Raw genomic sequence first — 17,093 nt, 5'->3', positions numbered from 1 at the left:
ACCCTCTCCACTCCTTGAACAATTATTCATACGTATTTCTCATATATAATAAGAGTAATATATAGAATTGTAAAAAAGGAAAATAAGAAAGAAAAGTGATACAAAACATACCCTTGATTTAGGGCTTTATATACAAAAAGAAAGAAAAGTGATAAAAAGGAACAATTTTGCCATGATTTTGAGCTCCGGTAATGCTCCGGTCTGAGCTGGCTCCTACGTGGCAATATCGAGCTGACATGGTGCCTACATGGCAATACCGAGCTGACATGGCGCCTACGTGGCTCTGCTCTGCTCTGGCCGAGAACAGCTCTGCTCTGGCCAAAGTTCAAGATTTTTGGCGTAATTAACCTTAATAAAAATAAATAATAATTTCATTAGCTCAAAGTCTTAAAAAATTACCAAAGCTTTAATGTTTGTAAATTTTTTACTCTAAACTATAAGATTAGTAGATGATTCTAACTACCGTATTATACTAACATTATATCATTCTATATTATACCGTATTAATAACTACCCTCTACCTATTTGCAGTGATTCAAGAACCATGATAAACTTCAAATATGAATTTTGCAAAACTGAAGCCAAAGAATGAACATTTTGATAACACAAATGTTCATTTTGAAAAACAAATTAAAAACTTGGTTTAGTATTGACAGTATACTATTGGTATTTTGTTTTTTCAGTATACTTGCTTTAATAACGATGATGCTGCATCTCTATACTTGCGTTAATAATAATGATGATGTCATTCAAATATTAAGTTAATTTTTTTACAATTTATCTTGGATTAACTCTTCTCTAGAACTTTCTTGCTGTTGCTGGTCTGCTCTGGATTTGCCAGAGCTGGTGCTGGTCTGCTCTGGATCTGCCAGAACTGGTTCTGTCAAAGCTATTGCTGCTCTGCTCTGTAGCTTCCTTCATGTTGCTGGTCTGCTCTGGATATGCCAGAGCTGTTGTTGTTCTGCTCTGACTCTGGGGATTGGGACCGCTGCTCTGCTATGGAGCTTCCACGCGGATGCTGGTCTGCTCTGGATCTCCCAGAGCCGATGTAAGGTCCGCTCTGGCATTGGCTGCTCGGGCTAGGACTGTTATGCTTTGGCTTTGCCACTCAACCCTGGTGTTTGATGATAACTTTAAAAGTTACATAATTTGTGGATTTGATGTCTAAGAAGTGACTATTTTATTTCATTTTTTAGCAAACGAAGCTACCATTTTAAATTGAATTCCACTCCGTATCACTAAGTGAAAAGCATACGGTCATTCAACACATCACATATAAGACAATCATTTAAATTACATCTTAAAAAAATGTTTATTTCAATATACATATCTACCATAAGGTGATCAACAATTGTGAGACTTTCTAAATTTTAAACAAACTTTCCAATATGGAATTAATTACTGATCCGATGACAATTTCCAAAAGCATTTAACACTACTTAATAATTATATCAAACAATCATATTTAATCCAAGATAAAATAAATAAATAATACATATTAGGATTTGTTGATGGGCTCAATAAATTTGTTAGTATATTGTTGATAACCAATTAAATATAACCTCAGTAAAAGTACTTCTATTCTTTCATTCTTCACAAATTCCTAAATTAAATATTTCTAAAAAATTGAATTTTCAGAAGTGAAACAAAAAGTACTTCTCTCCCAAACCACAAATTCACTGTCATCGAAGAACCACGCCGGCGACTTAATCTCTTTATCCCTATCTAACTATATTTTTCTGCAGCGACACCCACCATATTATTAAGCACCCTAAATTTTCTATACTCATTCATCTCTTATGTTTCTCTAAATATTTGGATCCATGAATTATTTTTTTCATTAAATTATTTAGTTTACTCAGGGATTGTTTGTTTAATTCTAAAATTGGAATCCAATCCTTTTTAACTGCCCTAAAATTATAAAAAAAAGTACGCACCCTTTTAAATTAATTCAAATTTATAGTTTGCTCTTTTGAATCGAATCATTTTATTTGTTATTTCTATGGTTTATATCTTGGTAATTGTTTTTTTTTTACAAATATTATTATTAGTAAGTGGAGATGAAACATTAGATATCTTGTACAAAAATAATTCACATATTGATTAACTAAATGAATTTTGATTTAAATTACTACTTTCTCAAAACCCACTAAAAAAACTATTTTCTCAACACACATATTCTTATTTGCAATTATAATCCATCATTTCAAAATACTCCCTATATTCCTTATCATACAAATATTCATATTTTTTCAATTATCTTTATATTTTTTTAAATTACATCTTAAACAAATACTTAATATTTTACTTAAACAAACATTAACTAAATACTTAATATTAAGTAAACAAATGCATAATATTTTACTTAATTAATAAGAAAAATGCTTAATATTTTACTTAAACAAATATTAAGTAAAAATATTTAATTCGTATGCATATAGTATAGATGGTTTATTTTCTTAAAGGAGAATTAATAATAGAACAATTAAATAAATACAGCCCAATTAAATAGAGCCCAATTAAATTCAGCTCAATAATTAAATACAGCCCAATAAATTAATTTAAATACAGCCCATCTACTTTTCAACCCTAAAATACAGCTTAAATACTCAACTCCTCTAATTTTAGGGTTCAGCGCCGCTTCTTCTCTCTCATTTCTTCTCAGTCTAAACCTTCCACTTTCTTCCACCTTTTGCCGCTGCCGGCGTGAAGCTCAACCGTGCTCTCACTCGTCTTCTCTCTCCCTCTGCCTCTCTCTCCCTCTGCCGACTTTCTTCCACCTTTCGCCGCTACCGGCGAGAAGCTCAACCGTGCTCTCTATCGTCTTTTCTCTCCCTCTGCCTCACCCTCTGCCGGTGAAAAACCTGCAACCGTGCCGCCGTCCAAAAGCGTTAGATCCCTAAACCACCAACTCTGCCGCCCTCACATCTAGACGAAGATCCACGCGGTGTCGCCTCTCTCCTCGACGACGATAAATGGGCCGCTGCCTCCCTCTGCACTGCCCTTATCAAGCCGCCGCCGTCCGGGTTTCAAACTACGACGTCGCCCAAGCCCTAGCTTCCAGATCTCGGCCTCCTCCCTCGTCTGCATCTTTAATTCTAGCAATCTCCATGTTTAATTTTTCTTGCTGAATGTATTAGGTAGATCTCTGAATATCTACAATTGCATTTTTGCTGCATTTGCCCTTGTTTTCGCAATCTTCATGCCTGTTGTTCAAGGCCAAGGCCACTGCTCTTTCGCCCCTGCGCCTGCTCCATCCATCGACGGTTAGTTCCTCTTTCCCGCCTTCGAGAGTGGCTGCCTTTGAAAACGAAATGAATGATAGAAATTTATGTATTTTAGCTATTATCAAGATAAGTTTGGTGAACAATATATAAAGTAACAAAAAATGACAACCTTGAACTATTATTACAATGCTTTTGTTAGTTTAATATTAAAATGATTTTTGCAATTCAATTCTACACTGTTTTGCACTCTAAAAAAACACTACACTGTTTTGATCTTACAAACCATAGAGATATGGATGTTGAACTTGTAGCTCAAGCTTCATTTATTGTAAAATGATTTTTGCCATCTGTACAAATGAGATAGCTAATGGTATCATATTTCCATGCCAATTTGCTGTAAATGTTCAATATACACTAAAATCATTTTTTGTGTGGCTTTTGCAGATTTGAGTGGTAATACTTCCATGCTTCTGTTGAAAGATTCAGTCTTCATCTGCGAAAACTTGGATCTGCTGCGAAAAATTTGAAATATTAACTACGTTTTTGGTCTTTATTTATAAAGTAGAAATACGTGTATAGGTTTGTATCATATTTGTAATTGAAACTAAACAAAATAAAAAGGGAAATACCACATAGAAACAGGAAAAATAAAATAGCATAAAATTGAAACTAACAAAAAACAGCAAATGGCTAAACAAAATAAAAAGGAAAATACCACATAAAAACAGGAAAAATAAAATAGCATAAAAAGCAATAGAAAAACAAAGTTTAGAGAGGTAAAGTTTGCTGGCTAAAATCATCTGAGGCCCTATTTATAGAAAGTAGTTCACACATATCAGCAATAAATTTGGGCTCAAAAAAATTTGAATTTGAATTTGGGCTCCATATTTTGGAGCCAAAACTGCAGATTTTTGGCAATGTCCAGCAGACAACAAAGATGGAAATTATACACTGGATAGAAGGAAGCATGCATTGGCGGGAAAAAAATCTGGCAAAACTTGTGCTTTAATATAAGTATAGATTACTATATCAGAGACACGAAAAGACTGTTATACCCCGCCAAGATTTTGAAACTTTAGCTTATTTCGTCCGCCACCGCCAAAACCCTAATCCTCAAATCCCTCCAAACCCCCCCCCCCCTCCGAAATTTCCCCTTTTCCAATTTCTCTTCACCTCAGAAAATTCAATTATTCACTTCATTTCTCCCCAGTCCACGGAATATTCCATCTGGTCCATCTAGGGCTTGAATTTGCAGTATTGCTGTTCAAGCCCTATTTTTCGACTTGAATTCATAATTTCTCACGGTCGTGGCCTAAGGGATTTGGTTAAATAATTCGTTTCCAGTTGAAGATGGTTGTTTGGGAGAATGAGGTAGTGATGCGAGACGTCACCAATGCGGGCCTGATCGTTAGCGATCGCATTAGCCGGGAAATTGGGGCGCAGCTCGACCTCGAAGAAGCTTTAGAAGCATCTAGATACTCTAGCCATCCTTATTCTACTCATCCCCGCGAGGTAAGTCTTGCAGTTAATTTATAGTTTCTGTGGTTATTGACTGAATTTATTGAGCGTATTATGTTTGTCCGTTGTTTATCACTGGAGTGGTTGCAGTATTCAAGGTATTGTGCGTAACAATGTAGTCGGGTAGCTGCATCACTTGAAAAATATATGCATGTGAAATGGGTAACTAAAACATGGTTCGGGCACAAAACAGCCTGCGTGGCCATTGTTGTTTTGATTGGAGCTGTGCAGTTTAGGAGGGTTTTGTTTTGTAGCGAAGTAGATCTGTGCTTTTTCCACTGTCATGCCGCACAGTTTCAGGACTCTGCCTGATGGCTTTGATGTGTTTTTCCAAAATCTAGATTTTTTCTTTTAGTAAAGCAGTTTTACTCATTGCTGCTAGATAATCATACTGTTTGTGCTGTTCTAAGTGGGTTGTGGAGGTGGTGCTTACACTAATACATTGCCTTCTCCATATGCACGGTGCCAGGGGCTATATTGTAACAGCAAAAACAATTACTCTGATTTATCTCCAGTAACAAAATTTTGTATGTTTAATCTTACCACTTAAAAAAGCAACTACGATAGAAAGAAAGATTATGCAAGCAATATTTACGTGACACTGAAAGGTGGCCTGTAAAATCACCCTTCTTGTAATGGCATAGCAGCTTGTAAAACTATTTCATTACATTTTTCATTTTATCATAGTGTTGTGGAAAAATGAATGTTGTGAACTGGGGAGTATGTTGCTGAGTGCCTTTTATAATAGTATATCAAGTGGGGGAACAGCCTAAACTTAGGGATAAAGGAATGAAGATTGTCTGCTGCATGAAAGAATCCTTAGATGCAGATGGTAAAAGGCATTCTTTCACAAAGTATTGTTATTACAATTTTAGCGTAATTGAATTATAGCCCTTATACGTTTTGCTAAAGCTTCTAAAAAGCTTGCATTGTTATAGCACTTGATATACTGAAGGGAACCACCAATTTGTTGGAACTTAGGTCTAGAGAATTTTTATGTGATGGAATGGACTGAGATGGTAAGCTGTCCCAGAGGAGCGTTGCGCTATACTATTAGATGTTGATAGCATCTAAAAAATTGAACTTTTTTTGGTTATGTGTCATTTCAAATTCTAAAGGTGTCAGGTTATGATAAGCAGATATGGTAAGCAGGCTCACAGTCAGAATTACTTGGGATCCCTTGGAAATCTATCACTATCTTGAAATCAACGATAGCCTAGTTTAGGGTAGGATTTGAAGTAAGGTTTTTTGGAGGAACATTCTTTCAGATATTTGTGTCCTTTGTTTTCCAAGTCTCATCTTTGCAAGTGCACGTTTTATTTCCTTTGTTATTGAAATGGAGATTACATTTTGTTCACATCCTAAAACCAAAATGAAAAAACAAATCTGAACTGTAGATCAAATGCTCCTTTGTTTAGGCAGTTGTAAGAAGTTTGGTTGCTGCACAACGCAGAGGATAATATGAGTGGGGTGTTTGACCTGTCTGGACTGTTATCTAACATGTCATTTTTCATGTCCTTGTTCCCCTTTAGCATATTTGTAAGTTATTTGAAAAGCTCCTAAACTGGAGAAAGTTCATTTTTTTTTTGTGGTTGTTGGTTATGAGTAAGTTTTCCACTTTGACACGATGCAAAAACTTTGTCAGTCTTTATGCCTCCAAATTGGTATGATTGTGTAGGTGCGATTCTGAGCTCCCAAATCACATGTTCGTTGTGTTCTAGTGTATGAAAAGAGCTGGGGATCTCCTGGGTAACACCATAATTTCTATTGTTTTGTTATCCATAAACCTGGGAAATTTCATTGAGAAAGGTTTTGAGTGTTGAGGGAAACAATTGTCCTGATGTGGATCTATTGGCCAGAATGCAATTGGAGGAATTCCGGAATTTTGGAGGAATCCATTGCTGAGGTCTGGGAGAGGATTAAATTTAGTATGCCAGGGGGGGTTTCATGCCACAGATTCCAAAGCCTTACTTCGATTGGATATGATATTATCAATTATCATATAATGAAGCAGTGCGCTTAGTTAGCTATCTTCATTAAATTTGGGATAGTTCTTGTAGTTTGCTTACAAAATTCCCTTGCTTCCTGTAAAAAATTATTTCTTGACAATACTATGCATGCCTGTAAATGTAATAGTTTGCAAATGGCTCTAAGATAAACCAACTGGTCCGAATGTAACAATTTCTCATTAATTGTGTAAATTTGCTCACTATTTGAAGTTGAACCGTCTGGATGATGCTTTGTGATTTCAATTGATTCCCATATTCAGATTATACTAATCTTGTTTGATCTATCACTTCTTTGCTTTAGAACCTATATTTTATGCCTTCATGTGCATGTTGCAGTGGCCTCCTTTGGTGGAAGTTGTGGACACATGGGAGTTGCCTCCAGTGTTGATTGAAAGATATAACACTGCTGGTGGAGAAGGAACAGCTCTGTGTGGAATATTTCCAGAAATACGACGGGCTTGGGCATCAGTTGATAACTCCTTATTTCTTTGGAGATTTGATAAGTGGTAAGTTACTGTATTTAATATAAGTTACTGTATTTAATAATTCTTGACATGAATATCTTAACTCTAGATTTTAAATGATAGATACACATTTTGTCATACCATAAAAAGTGCTGATTAAGGAGGTTTGGAGCATCAATTTTGTTTCTTATATTCTTCAATTATCATTAATTCATTATATTGTAACGATTACAGTCTCTTTGTGGTTATATGTGTTTGTACTATCAACTAATCAGATTTTTTTATCATTAGATATGATCATACCTAGCAAATTGGCTACTACCATCACAACAGATGATCATACTTCCTAGACTTTGTAGTCCCAGGACAATCTTTGTTATTTTTCTGTATTAAATTTGATAATTCACTGACCTAATATGTGCATCAAGTGTTTAATTAAGATTGTTTGCATTAGTTATGGTCTATGGGCCCAAACAATTTGTTATTTCCTTAAAAGATTTATGGCTCGCAAGTGTGGGTCCTGACAAACTATGCCCTTTAACCATAACCATACTTGTTTTTGATTGCGACATCAAATCAGATATAGAACCCTAATTCTTCAGAACACCATGTTCTTAATTGAAGCAGATATTTTCATATTTTGGGTCCATTCTGGATGTCATGGATTCATTTACAGGCATCCACCTTGTAGTAGTCTGTTTGCCTACTCTTTTGTCAGTGGAAAGAAAGTCTTCTATCTTACAATTCATTTCTTTAACGCTTTGTAACATAGGGATGGTCAATGTCCAGAATATAGTGGGGAGGAACAGGCTATTTGTGCTGTGGGGCTTGCAAAATCCAAGCCTGGTGTTTTCGTTGAAGCTATTCAGTATCTTCTAGTTCTGGCAACTCCTGTGGAGGTATTTGATTCTTCTGTCTGCAATATTTCACAATTTTCACTTTTCTAGGTTGTGATGTAATTTTCTTTATTGTCATAGTAACATGGTTGAAATGCTAGTTTTGCTGACAAAAGAATGAAATTAGCTTAAATTATACTTGGGCGCACATTTATTATACCCCGAGGCGTTTGAACTCTATTTGAATTTTTCAATATACAAAATTATTTTTCATACTTGTCAATACACATTTATAAAAACTGCCTGTGTGTGTGTATATATATTATTATATGACTACTAATTTAATAATTATATATAATTTTATTTCAAGGATCACAAGTTCACAACTAGATTTGTAATTCTACAAATGAAAATCAAAGCATATTGTTATATGCTAAGATTGTATTTATAAACACATTTATCGTACTTCGTGAAGTGTTTAAGCTCAAAATATTTTTTATCCAATTTATTAAAATGCTATTTCTCATACTAATTAATACGCGAAATTTATAAACCCTGAATTATGTACATATATATTAAACTTACGAAACTAATTGTTATATTAAATATTACTTCAAAAATCTAATGTAGAATTGTTATTTCACTGAGAAAAATGAAACAATTGTAGCATGCTTTGAATATTTCATGATTAAATGCTGAACACTTTTTGACGTGTTTAAAATGTACTTTCTTTTTCTAAAATTAAAATGTATTTTCTTTCATTCTAAAATAATATGGTGTTATATCTCGTGTTCAATAATTTTTGACGTTATAATAATGCGTCACCACGGATTTGTGTAGTTGGCCCGGCCCGACTACTTTGACAGCTTCATTACTATATCAAAGAGACGAAACGAGTGTTATACCCTGCCAAGATTTTGAAAGTATAGCTTAATTCGTCTGCTACCGCGAAAACCCTAATCCGCAAATCCCCCCGGCGAAATTTCCCCTTTCCAATTTATCTTCATATCAGAAAATTCAATATATAACTTCTTTTCCCCCAAGTCCACGGAATATTTCATATTAGTCCATCTAGGGCATGGATTTGCAGTATTGCTGTTCAAGCCCTATTTTTCAACTTGAATACATAATTTCTCACTGCTGCAGCCTAAGGGATTTGGTGAAATAATTCTACAGTACTTTGATAGTTGGTGGGGCCGTGCAGGTTTTACTATAATATTATCACTTCCCAGTTCCCACATATTGCAAGTTAATTTAGGTGGGAAATTGTGGCTTTCAGTTTCTGCAACTTGTTTATTGTATGTATATATATGTACATATATGTGTGTGTATTTTGGATCACTATCAGTGCTCTATAGTATATCTTTAGAGCTATATTTGAGATGACAAAGCTGTCTAATAATTGCTATGGTCCTGGCTGGTTTCATATATGCTCTTAGGATTGTAGTACTGCTGCCTTAATTCACTCAATCCTCTTTTGCATGCCTTTTCTAGCTTTGCTATATTATTTATTGTTGCTAATATTTTTGATCATCATTCAATATGTAATTTAGTCTCTTTTACTGTCCTACTGTAATATAGATATGGCAAAATTTTGATCCTTTATGAGTTTTTCAATCATTGTGAATAATGCATATCAATATCTTTGTAGCCCGCTTTTTTTTTTGCAGTAAACCTAGGAGTTGCTTACCTTTACATTTTATTATGGATGTGAGTGCGGTGCCCACTGTAATGTTGTTTCTCATTATTTCTGGAGTTCCTGTGCCATCAATATTATGATATTTAGGGACCTTTTTCTTTCTTTGTTTTGTTTCTCCCCGCCTTTCAACTTATGCTTTCTGTCGATCAGCTGATTCTTGTTGGAGTATGTTGTTCTGGAAGCAGTGATGGAACTGATCCATATGCTGAGGTTTCACTTCAACCTCTGCCAGAATATACCATTCCTTCAGATGGAGTGACTATGACTTGCATCACTTGCACCGATAGGGGGCATATTTTTCTAGCTGGCCGAGATGGTCATGTATATGAATTGCAGTATACGACTGGTTCAGGATGGCAAAAGCGGTGCCGTAAAATCTGCCTTACTGCTGGTCTGGGAAGTGTAATTTCAAGGTGCTTCCCTTCTTCCTTATGCTTGGTGCAGAGCTCATATTCACTAACAGCTGTCATCATAGAGATGACTGAGTTTGTTATTCAGAATTTGTGCTATTACTTTTTTGTCATTTATATAACTGGCCAAATGCTTTGTATATTTCATTCTCATAGGAAACTTTTTTTTATGAGATTTGCATTATTTAATCTCCCATGTTTGAAGTCTTGACCTCTAGTCTTACTGTTCTTACTCAAAAACTTGAATTTACTTATTTCCCCTTCTCTCCTTTTCCTTTCCTCTTTAGGTGGGTTGTGCCTAATGTTTTCAAATTTGGAGCTGTGGACCCCATTGTCGAAATGGTTGTTGATTCCGATAGACATGTTCTATATGCGCGTACAGAAGATATGAAAATACAAGTATTCTCTCTTGGGTTGAATGGAGATGGCCCATTCAAGAAAGTTGCAGAAGAAAGAAACTTGATCACTCAGAGGGAGTCAAACTATGGTGGCAGGCAACAAGCTGGACAAAGGGCCCCTGCTCGACCTACCAAATCTTCTATAGTTTCCATATCACCTTTATCCACTTTAGAATCAAAGTGGTTGCATCTTGTTGCTGTTTTATCTGATGGCCGGAGAATGTATCTCTCGACTTCTCCATCTGGTGGAAATAATGGCGCTGTTGGAGGTTTGGCTGGGCTTGGTAAACCAAGTTGCTTAAAGGTTGTAACAACAAGACCATCTCCTCCCATTGGGGTGAGCGGCGGACTTGCTTTTGGTGCACTATCTCTTGCAGGAAGATCCCAGAGTGATGATCTTTCCCTAAAGATTGAATCTGCATATTATTCTTCTGGAACACTTGTCCTTTCTGATTCTTCTCCATCCGCTGTTTCATCACTTTTGCTTGTAAATAAGGATACTCAATCTCTTTCATCTGCTAACTTGGGGACAGGGGCAAGGGGTTCACGTGCACTTAGAGAATCAGTATCATCTATTCCAGTTGAAGGCAGAATGCTTTATGTGGCAGATGTTTTACCGCTGCCAGATACAGCATCCATTGTGCAATCTCTCTATTCTGAACTAGAACTCTGTGGATTTCATAACTCATGGGAGTCTTGTGAGAAGACTTCAGTTAAACTTTGGGCTAGAGGTGACCTTTCAACCCAACATATATTACCAAGAAGAAAAATTGTTATATTTAGTACCATGGGTATGATGGAAGTAGTTTTTAATCGACCAATTGACATTCTGAGGAGATTTTTAGAGTCTAATTCGCCAAGATCGCTGCTAGAGGACTTCTTCAACCGTTTTGGTTCTGGAGAGGCAGCTGCAATGTGTTTGATGCTTGCTGCCCGGATAGTATATACTGAAAACTTCATTAGCAATGTTGTTGCTGAGAAAGCAGCTGAAGCCTTTGAAGACCCTAGAGTTGTTGGAATGCCACAATTAGAAGGAAGTGGTGCATTGTCAAACACTAGAACTGCAGCTGGGGGATTCAGCATGGGTCAGGTTGTTCAAGAAGCCGAGCCTGTCTTTTCAGGTGCTCACGAGGGCCTCTGCCTATGCACATCGAGGTTACTTTTGCCATTGTGGGAACTTCCTGTTTTTGTTATTAATGGTGGCTCAGGATCTCCAGATGGTGTATCTGAAGATGGGATCATATCATGTAGACTTTCTGTTCAGGCAATGCATGTCCTTGAAGACAAAATTTGCTCCCTGGAGAAGTTTTTGAGGTCTAGGAGGAACCAGAGGCGTGGACTCTATGGCTGTGTGGCTGGTTTAGGAGACATATCTGGTTCGATTTTGATTGGAACTGGATCAGATCTTGTTGCTGGTGACAGAAGTATGGTGCGGAATTTATTTGGTTCATATAATGTGGATTCCAGTGAGGGTGGGCCGTCAAATAAGAGACAACGACTCCCGTATAGTCCTGCTGAGCTAGCTGCCATGGAGGTACATGTTTATTTTTTAGACTCGTTCAATTGTCTATAACACACTCAATATTTGGATTACTAATTGGGTCTTTCCCTAGGTAAGAGCTATGGAATGTATTAGGCAATTGCTTTTGAGATGTGGGGAAGCCCTCTTCCTACTCCAACTTCTTTCTCAACACCTTCTAGCACGCTTGATTCAAAACTTTGATGCAAATACTAGGCAAGCTGTAGTGCAGTTGACATTCCACCAGTTAGTTTGTTCAGAAGACGGAGATCGGCTTGCAACAAGGCTCATATCTGCTTTGATGGAGGTGATTAAGACATTGCTTGTTCACCATCTCATCACATTTTTTGCTCTACAAACTTGAGATCAAGATTGTTGATCATGACCCATGACTTTTGGATCTGATCTCCTCTGTCTCACTCTCTATTTTTTATTCGGAGACTTGTTTTTAGCTCATTTATTATCCATGCTCCTATCTTATCTGTCTCACATCTACTACCATTGATTTATCCAGTATTACACTGGTCCTGATGGCAGGGGCACTGTAGATGATATTAGTAATAGACTTCGGGATGGCTGTCCAAGCTATTACAAAGAAAGCGATTACAAGTTTTATGTAGCTGTTGAATATCTTGAGAGAGCTGCCGCAACTTCTGATACACAAGAAAGGGAAAATCTGGCTCGGGAGGCGTTCAACAATTTAAGCAGAATTCCTGAGTCTGCTGATTTGCCAACTGTGTGCAAACGTTTTGAAGATTTGAGGTTTGTTATGTCAGCCTGCCGATTTGCAAACTGTATATTTATTTGCACTTCTAAATTAAGCCTGACATAATAGGTAAATTGCAGATTCTATGAAGCTGTAGTTCGATTATCGTTGCAGAAGGCCCAGGCTGGGGATCCGGCTGGAGATGCTTTCAATGAGCAAATAGATGCTGGAATTCGACAACATGCTCTTTCTCGACGTATGCAGTGTTATGAAATTGTCACTAATGCTTTGCGTTGTCTTAAAGGCGAAGCTTTGAGGAAGGAATTTGGGTCTCCTATCAGACCTGTTCTCCAATCTGCCCTTGATCAAGCTTCTCGCAAAAAGTACATATGCCAGATCATTCAACTGGGCGTTCAATCATCAGATAGAGTCTTCCATGAGTATCTATATCGAACATTGATTGAGCTAGGCCTTGATGATGAGTTGTTGGAATATGGGGGCCCGGACTTGGTGCAGTTTTTGCAAAATGCTGGACGTGATCCTACACATGAGGTCTCACTTCTTTTCTCTGTAGTTGATTCAGAATTTCAGATAGGTAGAATTAATATTTGTTGTGATTTAATCTTTCAAAAACCTTTAGAATGACCTTTATTGGTTCTTAGGATTTAGTTTTGCCCCTTGTTTTAAACTTTTAATTCAAATTCAGTTTGAACTTGCATTATATTATTCTCCTGTTAACCAGTTTCTCCTTTGTTGGTCTAGCCCTTCTCCTCAGTTGCATCTTCTTCTCCCATGGGTCATTCTAGAGTTCAGCTTGCTTCTAATCAGATAAAGTACTCTGAGCTTCTGGCACGGTATTATGTCCTGAAGCGTCAGCATGTCCTTGCTGCTCAAATATTGGTCAGGCTAGCAGAAAGGCGTTCAACTGAAACTGGGGATACCCCAACTCTTGAGCAAAGGTTTGTGACTTAGTTGCATCTGAGTGTATACTTGATTGACTTGCACATGATTGAGGAGATAATATTATCATGTGCAGTTGTTGCTCATGATTTTGATTTGTCATGTCACACTTGTGTATACATGGATGAATGTTTGGCCTTTGTTTGCAGTGCTGTATAATTGACTTAGATGAGACATCAACCTGTATTCTAATCTGTCCTCAGCTAGCTGTTTGTGATCTTTCATTGCTTTGATGACAGGCGTCAGTACTTGAGCAATGCTGTTCTGCAAGCAAAGAGTGCCAGTGAGAGTGATAGTCTCAATGTTTCGGTTCGGGGTGCTATTGATAATGGTCTTCTTGATTTACTTGAAGGGAAGCTTGCTGTTCTTCAATTTCAGATAAAGATTAAAGAGGAGTTGGACTCCATGGTCTCGAGATTGGAAGCTTCTCCGGATGGATCTGAATCTACCACAAATGGCTCACTACCTACCAATGGTCACCCCAGCAATGCCAGTTTTATTGTTGCTATTCGAGATAAGGCAAAGGAACTGTCAATGGATTTAAAAACCATCACTCAATTATACAATGAGTATGCTGTTCCATTCGATCTCTGGGAGGTTAGTCATTCTCTAATAACTTTGTGAAGGCTGTACAGCCTGTACTATTATTCAAAAACTGTTTTTGCTGATAATTGTCAAGTTACATGAAAGTTATAAAGGATATAGGCCTGTCTTAAATTAGATACTTTGAAATGAAACTGACTGATCTTATCAAAATTGCACTAAATTATGACAAATGTGCTGACTAAATACGAGTATTATGTTTGTAGTAGCCCAGGAAGCATACAAAATGACCAATTAATTATAGTATATCCCTCCAAAAAAAAGTATATGTATATTCCTTATAGCTTTACGATCTGTGTGCCTATGGATTTTTGATGGAGAAAGGTCTGATAGTTTCTTCTTTGTTAACTTCATATTATCCCCTCTTGGATTGATTGTTTGTTATTCATTAGAGACATAAGACTAGGCAATGAATTACTTATTGTAAGTGTCACCTTGGTATACAAAGATGGGAGCTGCCTTGTCTTAGTTTATGTGCATTTGACCTCTTTCGGTACTTTGCTTGAATTGGGGGGGAGTGGGGTGCTTGACTTGGACCTTCGGGATAGAAAATCTAAAATTATAGTGAGTAGAATAGGCATGTTTTTTCTGATAGCAATGAAAGCATTGGGAAGATCAGAGACTGGTCAAGAAATGCCATAAAGATATACTTTCTTTCCTTCAATTGAACTTATAGAAAGATGGAAAAGTTGGTAATGATGATTAAAGAAGTGAACTGTATAGGATTATTCATTGCGTGATTGAAATTGGAATCTACAAGAGCCACATTTGAAGTTACAAGCCTCAAGTTTTGTGGTGTTCTTTCTTGCCCTTAGATGCTGCTTGAGAAACCATATTATCGTGTTATAATTATTTATATGTTCTATGAACAAAGCCAATGTTTTGGTTTCGACCATTATATCTTTCTGGAACGAGTTATTTTTTACTGATCTTTGAGTCCAAATCTGCAATTACTCATGGTTAAGTTTTTTGCACTTCCAGATATGTCTGGAAATGCTATACTTTGCAAGCTATTCTGGTGATGCTGACAGCAGCATTGTCAGAGAGACCTGGGCTCGACTCATTGATCAGGCTCTTTCACGGGGTGGTATTGCTGAAGCTTGTGCTGTGCTTAAGAGGGTTGGTTCTCATGTTTACCCTGGAGATGCAGCTATTTTACCATTAGACACATTATGTCTTCACCTTGAGAAGGCGGCACAGGTAATTTTAGTCTTATTCCGTTGTATGCTACCCAGATCACTATTCTGAATGCTCATCATCTTTTGTAACCGGTTCACAATTAATTTGTTGCTTGCTGATTTTTGTAGGACCGAGTGGTTTCGGGTGACGAACCTGTTGGAGAAGAAGATATTGCAAGGGCTCTTCTTGCTGCTTGCAGGGGTGCAATAGAACCTGTACTCAATACTTATGATCAGTTGTTATCAAACGGTGGAGTTTTGCCTTCTCCGAGTCTGAGGCTGCGTCTTCTTCGCTCGGTTCTAGTAGTACTTCGTGAATGGGCAATGTCCATCTTTGCACAGAAAATGGGCACTAGTGCTGCTGGAGCTTCTCTGATTCTTGGTGGACCATTCTCACGAGGGCAGAGTGCAGTCATAAATCAAGGTGTACGTGACAAGATCACTAGTGCGGCAAATAGGTAATGACTTTTCCTATTACTCCGACCTTGGCATAGTGTGTGAAACTTCCTACATGTGATCTTTATTGTTATATTTACCTCGTGCAACTTAAATCGTCATTCTATCAATAACACCCTGATTTCTGTAAACTCCAGGTACATGACTGAGGTGCGGAGGTTGCCCCTTCCTCAGAATCAATCAGAGGCTGTCTATCGGGGTTTTAGGGAGCTCGAAGAGTCACTCTTGAGTCCATTTTCTTTTGAGCGGTTGTAAGTTTGCTTTTCTGGGTTTTATTGTTGTATGAATAGCATATACTGTGTACAATAATTACATGATTTTTCCTGTATAAATGATATCATGTTAGTTTACTGGCACCTCTCGATTTCGAGGCTTATCTGCATCAATAGTATTTTACATGATGGTAGGATATGAACTTCAATTATCCTAGGCTAGCGTATAAGGATTCCAGAATATTAGATGTTGACGAATGCAAGTTTCTATTTAGTTTTATCCAAGTCCAACTATGTGTGCAATACTGTTTTATTCAAATCATAAATAGTAACTTGTAATTATTGAGACGAATTCGATCTTCTGCACAGTGCGCAATGCAAAATCTGTTTCCTCTTTTATCACCCCTTTCTTGCAGTCAGTTGTTATCTGTGTATGTTGATCAATCCTCGAGCGATCTACGGTTGTGATCGTGCTCGATGACGATGATTAGAGTTCCAAACCTCCATTATTTTAGTTATGACATTGTTGAAGGATTCATGGCTTCATCTCTCCTTGTGATCAATCTTATCTACCCAGAAAGTCAAAGGGGAGATGGATGTAGCCTACTGAGTCACAGAAGATTAGGATTTATCTGAAACTAACACGAATCTTGACTTATTAGCTATATAATCCAACCAACTTTATCAATCCAGCTTTCAAGACTTTATTTCTTTTAGAAGATGCCATTTATAAGATATAACTACCATCTATTTTGATTTACATGGCATGTTTCTGCTAATTTACATGACTTGTTTAGTTTTTTTATTTCTTGTCCAACTAGAATTTTATTTTACTAATCTAATATGGTTGCTTTCTAGAGCAGATAACAACGTTGTCTTCCAAAAAGTTTTATAGTTG

General features: G+C 37.0%; 1 protein-coding gene across 2 annotated transcripts; it reads left to right on the top strand.

Annotated features, from left to right (window-relative positions):
• The first annotated feature begins 4,387 nt into the window (after positions 1-4,387).
• On the top strand, positions 4,388-16,333 carry LOC130996067 (nuclear pore complex protein NUP155-like). Of its 2 annotated transcripts, XM_057921577.1 has the most exons (13): positions 4,388-4,739; positions 7,091-7,260; positions 7,991-8,117; positions 9,904-10,166; positions 10,451-12,095; positions 12,175-12,387; positions 12,595-12,842; positions 12,927-13,338; positions 13,549-13,745; positions 13,986-14,343; positions 15,331-15,549; positions 15,657-15,985; positions 16,121-16,333. In XM_057921577.1, the coding sequence occupies exons 1-13, from the start codon at positions 4,578-4,580 to the stop codon at positions 16,236-16,238; spliced, it is 4,461 nt and encodes a 1,486-aa protein (XP_057777560.1). In that variant the 5' UTR covers positions 4,388-4,577; the 3' UTR covers positions 16,239-16,333. The 2 variants fall into 2 exon arrangements, with proteins under 2 accessions (XP_057777560.1, XP_057777561.1); XM_057921578.1 differs by lacking the exon at positions 4,388-4,739 and having other exon boundaries at positions 7,120-7,260; positions 8,008-8,117.
• Positions 16,334-17,093: the final 760 nt, after the last annotated feature.

Source organism: Salvia miltiorrhiza, chromosome 7 (genome assembly GCF_028751815.1).
Source record: "Salvia miltiorrhiza cultivar Shanhuang (shh) chromosome 7, IMPLAD_Smil_shh, whole genome shotgun sequence".
Lineage (NCBI taxonomy): Eukaryota > Viridiplantae > Streptophyta > Magnoliopsida > Lamiales > Lamiaceae > Salvia > Salvia miltiorrhiza.
The sequence above is the reverse complement of the archived record's forward strand: the minus strand, read 5'-3'. Positions and strand labels throughout refer to the sequence as shown.